The following is a 9,004-nucleotide window of genomic DNA, read 5'->3' as shown; positions in this document are numbered from 1 at the left end:
AATTTTGTCTCCTCTGTTGCACTCTAAAAAATATATGAGACTAATGAGATAATTATATGGTGTTTGACGTACGATGTTTTGTACCCTTCTATAAAGTTTGGATATTTATAAAATACACATACATGAATAAATAAATAATGTAACCACACATTTTCACATGTAATCCCTGCTTAATGTCCAAAAACATTACATTTTCCAACTAATATAGCATACCTTAAGATACCATCCTTCGGGGTACCTTTTTTCAACAGGCTCTGTGTAAGTCATTCACCATAGTGAATAATTAAATGTTTAAATATCGTGTAGCACCCTTTTAGTTTGAACTGTTTAAAATAATTTATTGCTTTACAATAAATACAATTATTAATTCATTACAGAATAAAATCTGTACGACCGCCTCAAACTTTGTCGCCTCTTTTCTAAGCATGACTTTGAAAGTCTTAACCGGAAGTCTCCCTATTAACCTGCGGTAGCTCGACGCCGTTCACGCGGACTCGTCCTGAAAAGTCCGGAGCTTCCCGTGTTGAGGCGCAGGGAGTATCGGAGGAGAGCGGCGGCTGCAGCAAATGTCTGGTCTCTGAGTTGGTGAAGTCCTCCACCTGCACTGCTATGACAGCTGCGCATCCAGTGTTGGGTGTGCCAAACATCTCCAGAGTCAGATTTGAGCTTTGTACCAGCATAAGTGTGGGCGCGGATGACTTGACTTTATTGTATAACCATCACTCACCACAATTCTCTTAGTGTGTTTTTTTCTTTTCTTTTCTTTTTCCCCCAGACCAGATGTTTTGGGGAGTCTCACAGCTGCTGTTGCGGATGCCCAGTGACTGTAATTATTTTTTAGTTTTAGTTTTTGCTGATGTAGTGCTGGTCAGGAGGCTGAGGCTGAAGTTGAAGTGCCGCTCTTGAAGGCGTGAGCTCCAAATGCATTCGCTCCTGGGCCGGGAGAAGAAAGAAGAAGAAGCAGGGTTTGGGATTGATCTGACTCTGTCTCCGGGCTTTCTGCCCCAAGCTGCTACCATGTTCAGCTGTGTGGGCTGCTTCTGGGTGCTCCTGTCCTCCGTTCTGGTCGCCGTCTGCAGTTTCAGCTTCATATCCCCTGCTTGGATTGTTAAGGATCAGCTAAGGAGCAACCAGCATCACCACCAGCACAACAACAAGGACTCCGTGAGCTTCGGCTTGCTGTGGCACTGCTCGGAGTCTCTGGATCACATGTACCGGTGCTACACCTTCGGGGGACTAGGCAAATTTGCAGAGATCCCCTCCAGCTCCTGGCAGGTAGTTACCTATACACACCCATGACCGTCGCATGTGGATGGATGAGAGCATGAGGGGCATCAAGTGGGTAGGGCAAGATATGGCACTGAATGGAAGAAGCAGCCAAGAATAAATGCGAATATACAGACCTATTACCAAGCAGCAAAGCAAGAGGATTACATCTGTTTGATTATCTAAGATTCAGGAAAAGTGCTTCAGATTTTAGACAACAAGATTTGAATCAAAAATTGGTCTTACAGAAACTAGTTTTTGTTTTGAACATACTGGTTTACATTCCTTGTTGTAACATATCATTTCCTGCTTTCAAAAAAGGTCACTTCATATTTTAGCAATTTTGTCAGATGAACAAAGGTGTAGTGACTCCAAAAGGCACTTGTGCCACTGTAAACTGAACAATACTATAAGACTAAGATGCTCCTGACTCAGTCCTCACAAAAAAGCCCACATTTGGGATGATGCTGTGCTTTTCAGTGAGGAGGACGATGCATCATACAGAGCAGCATCTGCAGCACAGCATGCCAGACACACATCAAAGCTGTGAAAGTGGCACCAGGTTGGCAGGCTGCTCACTCATCAGGGCTCCCCACTAGCAGGAATTTCAATTTTGTCTCACTTCATAAAATTGAACCTGGTATAGCAACTGTGAAAGTGGACCACATGTATGATGCTAAAGCTGTGCAACTCTGTGCACCATCAATAACAACCCTGCAGACTAAACAACCCTACTTTGTGATACTTTGCAATGTGCAAATGTGACTCTTTTCATTACTGGACACACCCATTTTATTACACACATCCACTTTACTGGACAACACAGACACATAGCCAGTGTACCGAAAGAAATCCACTTTACTGCATGTCACACCCACTTTACTACACACGCTCACTAGAGCTATTTTACTGCAGTGACAACTGTACTATATAACACGTCCACTTTACTAAACACACATCCAATTTAATAAACGAGCAATCACTTTACTGCACAACAGGTCAACTTTACTATGCACACTGACTTTACAAGACACACAGCTATTTCACTGGAAGAAATCGACTTCACTGTGTGTGTGTGCATAAGACAACCACTCTACTATATGGCACACATACTTTACTAAATACAAATCCAATTTAATAAACAAACATCCACTTCGCCACTTTACTGTATAACATATCCATTTTACTACACATATAGCCAATTTAATACAAAAAGTCTGCTTTACTGTATGACACACCCACTTTACCATATGACAAATGTACCTTTCCACACACATATCTACTTTACTTCACATACACCCACTTTACTGCATGGCTCCCACTTTACTGCGCAAACTTTACTATACACAACCAATTAAATACACAAACATCCACTTTTCCGCATGACACACCTACTTTACTGTACAACATATCCTGAACACACACATCCATTTTAATGCAAGACACACCCACTCTAGACATATCCCCATTTTACTGCAAGAAATCCACTTTACTGCATGACGCACCAACTCAACTGTATCGCACACCTACATCGCCTCACGCACACATCCAATTTAATACACAAATATCTACTTTACTGCATGACACATCCACTCTACCTTATGACAGATACTCTTTGCATCCACTTTACTGCACACACATTCACTTTACAACACAGCTCTTTCCTTCGGCATTGTTCCAACAAAATAACTGGTTATTATTGTTCTGTTTTTGGCTGGATTGCAACAGTGTGACTGACTGACTGAGTGATACATCATCGAGGGGGCTGAGTGTTAACCCTTGTCCATAAATCCATTTGGTTGCACATCACTTCAACTGTTGGTCACTAGTGGATATCCAGTTGTCAAGTACCCCTCTAACATATTTAGTCCGCCTTTATATGGCAGTCAGTGATTTTCCCTACTTCCACTCCAGTCACTTCATTAACTTTACTAAAAAATGAGATCGGTTTAAAATCTGTACACTACCTTGTTACTTACCAATGGTTACTTTCCCTGTCTTGTCTACAAGTCAATTCATTTTATTGACATGTCATGTTGCCCTCTAGTTGCCACATTGCAGTCAGTGAGACTCTTCCTTTTCTTTGTAGATTCCCCTGGAGAGTTTCCCCACTGGCCATTGGTCTTTTACAATACGTCAGAGCAAACAGTGGATTTGATTTTAGCAGACCTCTGTCAATGGTGCACATGTGAAGCATTTATTTCTATAAATTGTAGCTTGATGAAGTTCTGCATGTGAAAGTCTTGCACATGCTTCACCATGCACCAACACAAGAATATACTCAGCCTGTACTGGGGCAATATATTTTTAAAGAAAATATATGTGCTCGCTATAGCAAAAACAATTGGCCTGTAATAGTCTTGTATCTGGGATGCAAGTTGTGGTATAATATCATTACTTTCTGGAGGGATCCTGTTTGTACCCCCTCCTCTCTTAGCCCTGCACCTTCCTACTGAAAACTACAGTATACCAGCCACCTCTGGAGTTATGATTTATTTATGAAGGGGAATTAGCATTTGAAAGGGAGATATTAATAAGTGCTGCCTGTGTGATTCTAGCTCATCTGCAAAGGAGAGTAGAGTCTAATGTCTTGTTTTTTTTTTCATGGGGAAGCATAGGTGTGAACGGCAAAGACTGGAATCACTCATTGGGATCTCTGTATGTATGTTTCATTACATTTATACTGAGATGTGTCCCTAGATGAATTAAAGTGTGGTAAACTGCATTTAAGGCTCATTTGGCTAAAATCAGCAGCAATTTAGCCAGTTAGCCAGTTGCCACTGCTTTAATTAGTGTCCTCCCGGTTATGAGCTCTTCCTCAAGTGCGTTAGTGAGTGTGGGCTGATGGAGCTCGTTCCCTGTGCAGAAATACATGTGTTAGTCCAGTGGTGAACCTGAGCGCATGATATGCTCCCATGGCCATTAATAAAGGTGAAGGGGCCATTAAGTTTTCATCAGAGCCACTTTATTATTCCAGCACTCCTCACTGATGAGTGCATCATTTCTCTGATGCCTTTCATTTTCAGCTTGTCAACAACAAAACATCCAGAATGTGCTTAGGGTGCCAACACTGTACACAGGTGGGGCAGGCCACTCACCCACATGCTACTAGCTCCCCTCTTTCTTTGTTTACATAGAAGCAGGCAAGTATCACCGTACACTGAGCTCTGTTACATCCATCAGAGTGGAAGACAGTGCTCTGGGTTTGCTCTGAAAAGTCACTCTGAGCCCTGCGGATGCTGTGAGAGTGAACCAGAAGAGTATGAGGACAGGACAGGGGAAGAGGTGGGGGAGGAGGAGGCTCCTTGAAAGGCTGGCCTACTTGTGCTGTAGTTTCTGTGGGCTTTTCTGTTGTCACTCCATGTTGTCAAAAGCTTTTCGCTTTGCTTGGCGCTGCTGAGCTCCAGTGCTGCTGGCGCTCAGGAAAAAAAGAGCTGGAGGCCAGACTGGCAGGGCCTCTGGCTTCATTCAGGCACACAGAGAGAGGGAGAGAGAGAAACTCCTATGAGATGTAAAATTGGGTGGCAAATAAACACAACCTTATGTTGCACTGATTTCATGTGGCATAAATGGTGAAAAAGGGGAAAACTGATGTATATGTAATATGACAAAAACCCTCACCACTTGGATGTGTGAGAGGTGATGGGATCTGTGTGGACTGCTGATGGTGGCATCTTTCCTCTGCTTTAATAACCAAACCAAATATAATGAACAAATGAACAATCTGCATTGACAAAACTTCACAGTATCCATATTTGTTTGAATTTTTTTGTAGCTGTGATCTCCCCACAGATATCTGTTTTTGGTCACCATCTACAGGCACAGTACGAAGTCAGGCTACAGCTAGAGATACTGCTAGTCTACAGGAAGCCTTTTCTCTTGCTATTTATACCATTGAACTGAAATTGGATGCAATCGCCAAGAGAGCTTTCAGGAGACAGTTTTCAGCTAATAGCAGTGAATGGAGCTAAACGGCTTAGTTATTGACATTTGCTTTGAGACAAAAAAGCCTAACTCTTAAACGTTTTTTGCAAACAGAGTCTGCAATTATATATATGTGTGTGTGTACATATCTATCTATATATATATATATATATATATATATATATATATATATATATATATATATATATATATATATATATCCTCCCTTAATTGTGTCTATTTCACAGCGAAAGCCACAACAGACATGAGGAGAATGGTTAAGCAAAAACTTCCAGGTTCCAGCTGACTGTGGTGGTCGATCATGACTACTGTGAGAAAATTATCTGCTGCCTCTCATTTGACGTGTGAAACTAAAATGGCAATTACTGTAAGTGTCTCGTTTTACGTGATGTCATTAGTACTTACAGGAAGGTATTTAAGTTTAATAGGTGCAAATAATCAAAATATTTAACCACATCTACTCATTCTTCTTCTACTGAAAGCATCATGAAAATGGCTAGAAAAAAAAATCAAATCTCCGAAGGCCTGACTTTCTGTGAAACCTAAGTTTAGAGAGTGGGAGTTCTTCTTGTTTAAAATTATCCACAGAGGCATTCAACGTCAAACTCTGGTCAACCTTTTGCAAAGAGCCTGCCAATCAGAGGGAATTGGGCTTTTAGGGAGGCTGTCCTCAACGAAACAGGAGCTAAAAAGGCTTATTTCAGAGAGAGTGATGAACTGAAGGGCAACATAAAGGACATATGTACAATAAGTAAAGATTTCTTTGTTTCTTTCTTTATTTTTAACTGTCATGCAACGCTACTCTAGTAGAGTTCCAGAATAGAATATAGGGCTGAAAACACGCACAGCTTTTATTGCAACATCTGGCGGTTTTCCACATAAATTATTCCATATCTTACTGCTGCTTGTGTGATATCCCACCAGATGCAGTGCAGCGGCCGCGTGCGTGCTTATCTGCGTACGCTTGAGTATATATGTCGCTTTGAAGAAGCTGGTGGAAGTGTGAAAGCGTGTGTGCAGCAGTGGTGGTTGCCAGGTTGGACATGTCAGAGGAGGTGTACTGTGAGCTGCTGCTAGGTAAAGTGTGAAGGAGGAGGAGGGTGCCTGCCAGCAAACATTTTCACCTTAACATGTTAACAGCTTATGCACTTCCAGCTGCTTCGCAGGAACTGAACACTGCCGCTGGATTAGCCGGGCCTCGGTATTAGCGAGCCAACAGTCTGACACACACACACAACTGCACGTATGTGTGTCTGGGCAAGGAGGTGGTGCGTTTGAGTGCTCTTGGATTGTAACCGCATGTGTTTTGCTGTCTCTGTGGTGGCGTGTGTGCTCAGGCCTCTCTTACAGTACATGCCCACTGAATGTCAAGGTCGTCTCGTAGCCTAAATGAGCAGTGGCCAAGCTCCAGGAATGCCTGATTGGAAAATGTCTGAGTGGGTCCTCGTCTTTTGTTTTTCTGTGCAGAAAATGGCAACATGACAAAGCAGAGATTCTGGGTCGTGGAAAAACAAATGCGATTGGCTTCCATTGAAATCCTCTGACAAATGAGACAAAACAATCGGCCCATGTTGTCTTCCCCACATGCCATGAAGATGAATTGTGGCGATGTTTTACCATGCCTAATTACCAGCTACCTATGAAGTACGTCTAGTGGTGCATAAAACCATGCTAGATGCTCATTTTATCACTCACTGAGCCAGAACTAGTTTTAAGTAGATAGATAACTCATTTAATGAAATTCACTAATGAATCCTGTGTCTGGCTGCTAGACAGTTTTTGTCTTTGGCCTCTGTCATTAATTTCCATATCTGCAGTGGATTACGTCGCGCAAAGTTGTCAACAGGAAAAATAGAGGTTTCTGCCACAATTTCAGTGTACTGTTGGTGAGTGAGGGTTGGTTTATAGATACAGACAGAAATACCAGAGTCTGCTGTCCAAACTGTGTTTGTCTGCAGAGAGGGGAAGATAATGAGTCAAAGCAAATTAAGGCTTCTGCTTAAAAGCAAAGGGTAGAATAGAAAATTCTAAATACTTGGATGAGTGACAAAATGTTTGTCCCACTGAAAACACTACATCCAGATACTTTCCGGGTATGCTGATCCTGTAGGGTCCGCTTGGGTCCCCGTGATATGCTAACCTCATCATCAGATGGTGAGGGTGGACGTCTGCATGCATGCCTTTCTTTTGTGACCACACAGATTAATCCGCAGAGAATTTACATTACAGTACACCAACTACCCATGCAGACAGGCAGAGGAATGCAAGTGGACTTCGAGGAATTATACCAGGAATGAGTGCTTGGGTGTCAGGTCTCCGGCTGTCTCTCTGACTGAGTACTGAGATGGATAATGTGTAAAAGTCACCAAAACTCTGCTGACTCAATAACTGCAGAGTTCCAGACCTTCTCTGGCATTAGGATCTGCACAGAAACTGTGTGCTGACAGTTTTCATGACTGAGCAGCTCCTGTAGGTGTACTGTGGCGCAGTACTTTTTCTCCATATAGTTTGCATGGCCTCTCAAAAGTAACTTAGTGCTTGATTTCTGTGTTTATTTTCTGTATGCAAGTTCAATAAAGATAGAAACACGTGAATAAATGAAAAACCAAGTCAGTCCGAGCCCTTTAAAAGAATCTTGTTTAATGCCTTTTAAAAAAAATCATCATTTAAATGATTTAAATCAAGAACACAATGTGTGACTTCTAACTAACTTAATGACAGTTACTCCGAGGATAGCTTCTGAATAGATTAATAAACAGCCCAGTTTTTTCAGTCAAAATAAATTAAATTCACATCCTATTTAGTAACTTTTATTTCTCTAAACTGATTATTTTAAACTATAAAAGTCAAGCACACTCTTCTGAATTATTTTACTGAATGTGTCCTTTGCAGCACAGTGTGATGGTATGCTCTTGGTAGACAGCAGGTTGAGGTAGGGACTCAGCGGTTCGTCTGCTGCTTAATAACAGAATGATGGACAAGGTCTGCCCTTTATCTCTCTGAACAACATTAGAGAGAAATGAAAGGTCTGTGCTCTTGACTTGGCCTCCTCACACAGAGGCCTTAAGGTCCGGTGGCACACACACACACACACACACACACACACACACACACACACACACACACACACACACACACACACACACACACACACACACATTCCCGAGGGACGTGAGCTCCACAGAGGCTGTGAAATCTCTGCTCAACAGAAAGCTGTCATTTGGTGCCTGACACGGGCTCGAGTTGCTCCTTAGATTTACTGTAGCAGTAAAGCTTCTCACTCTCCTCTCTGCCTCTTATAGGCTCTCCGCTTTAATGCTAATGGGGAACCTCTGTGGTGAAAGCCATTTGTGTGCAAGTGTGTGCCTGTTATAAATGATGTTATGGGGTCTAATGCACATGTTGTATCTCCCCCTCCCTCCCATGGGGAGTCCACTGCTCTGCTTGCACGAGAGACAAAAGGCGGACTTGTCTGGCTGCTTTTTCCTCACGACCTCATTCTGTTTAGAGCTTCATGCGCAGCAGCGCTTTCTACAGAGGCAACGCACACAAGTATGATTAGACAACTCAAAGTGATGTGCTGTAGCCATACACACGCACACACATGCGCACATACAGTGTTTTCCACATGCACGGAGAGAGATGAAAAGAGGCAGCTGCGAAAGAAATTCTCTCAGAGTGTGATCAAAAGAGACATTGATGTGATGTACAGTGGTTGTCCATGTCAGCACTGATGCAGTAATTAGGGGTTAAGGGAGGGATGGCTGAGGGACATTAGGCAGCAGAGTGAAAC

At 42.5% G+C, this 9,004-nt stretch overlaps 1 protein-coding gene across 1 annotated transcript in view; it reads left to right on the top strand.

Annotated features, from left to right (window-relative positions):
• Nucleotides 1-507: 507 nt before the first annotated feature.
• Nucleotides 508-9,004, top strand: part of lhfpl7 (LHFPL tetraspan subfamily member 7) — a 134,353-nt gene continuing 125,856 nt past the window's right edge. The window contains exon 1 of the mRNA XM_080867773.1: nucleotides 508-1,275. Coding sequence (XP_080723899.1) covers nucleotides 922-1,275 — 354 coding nt within the window. The 5' untranslated portion in view covers nucleotides 508-921. The remainder of the gene's footprint in view (nucleotides 1,276-9,004) is intronic.

The sequence above is a fragment of the Rhamphochromis sp. 'chilingali' genome (assembly GCF_963969265.1).
Source record: "Rhamphochromis sp. 'chilingali' genome assembly, chromosome: 19".
Lineage (NCBI taxonomy): Eukaryota > Metazoa > Chordata > Actinopteri > Cichliformes > Cichlidae > Rhamphochromis > Rhamphochromis sp. 'chilingali'.
Note: the sequence above shows the minus strand (reverse complement) of the source record. Positions and strands in the feature narration are given on the sequence as shown.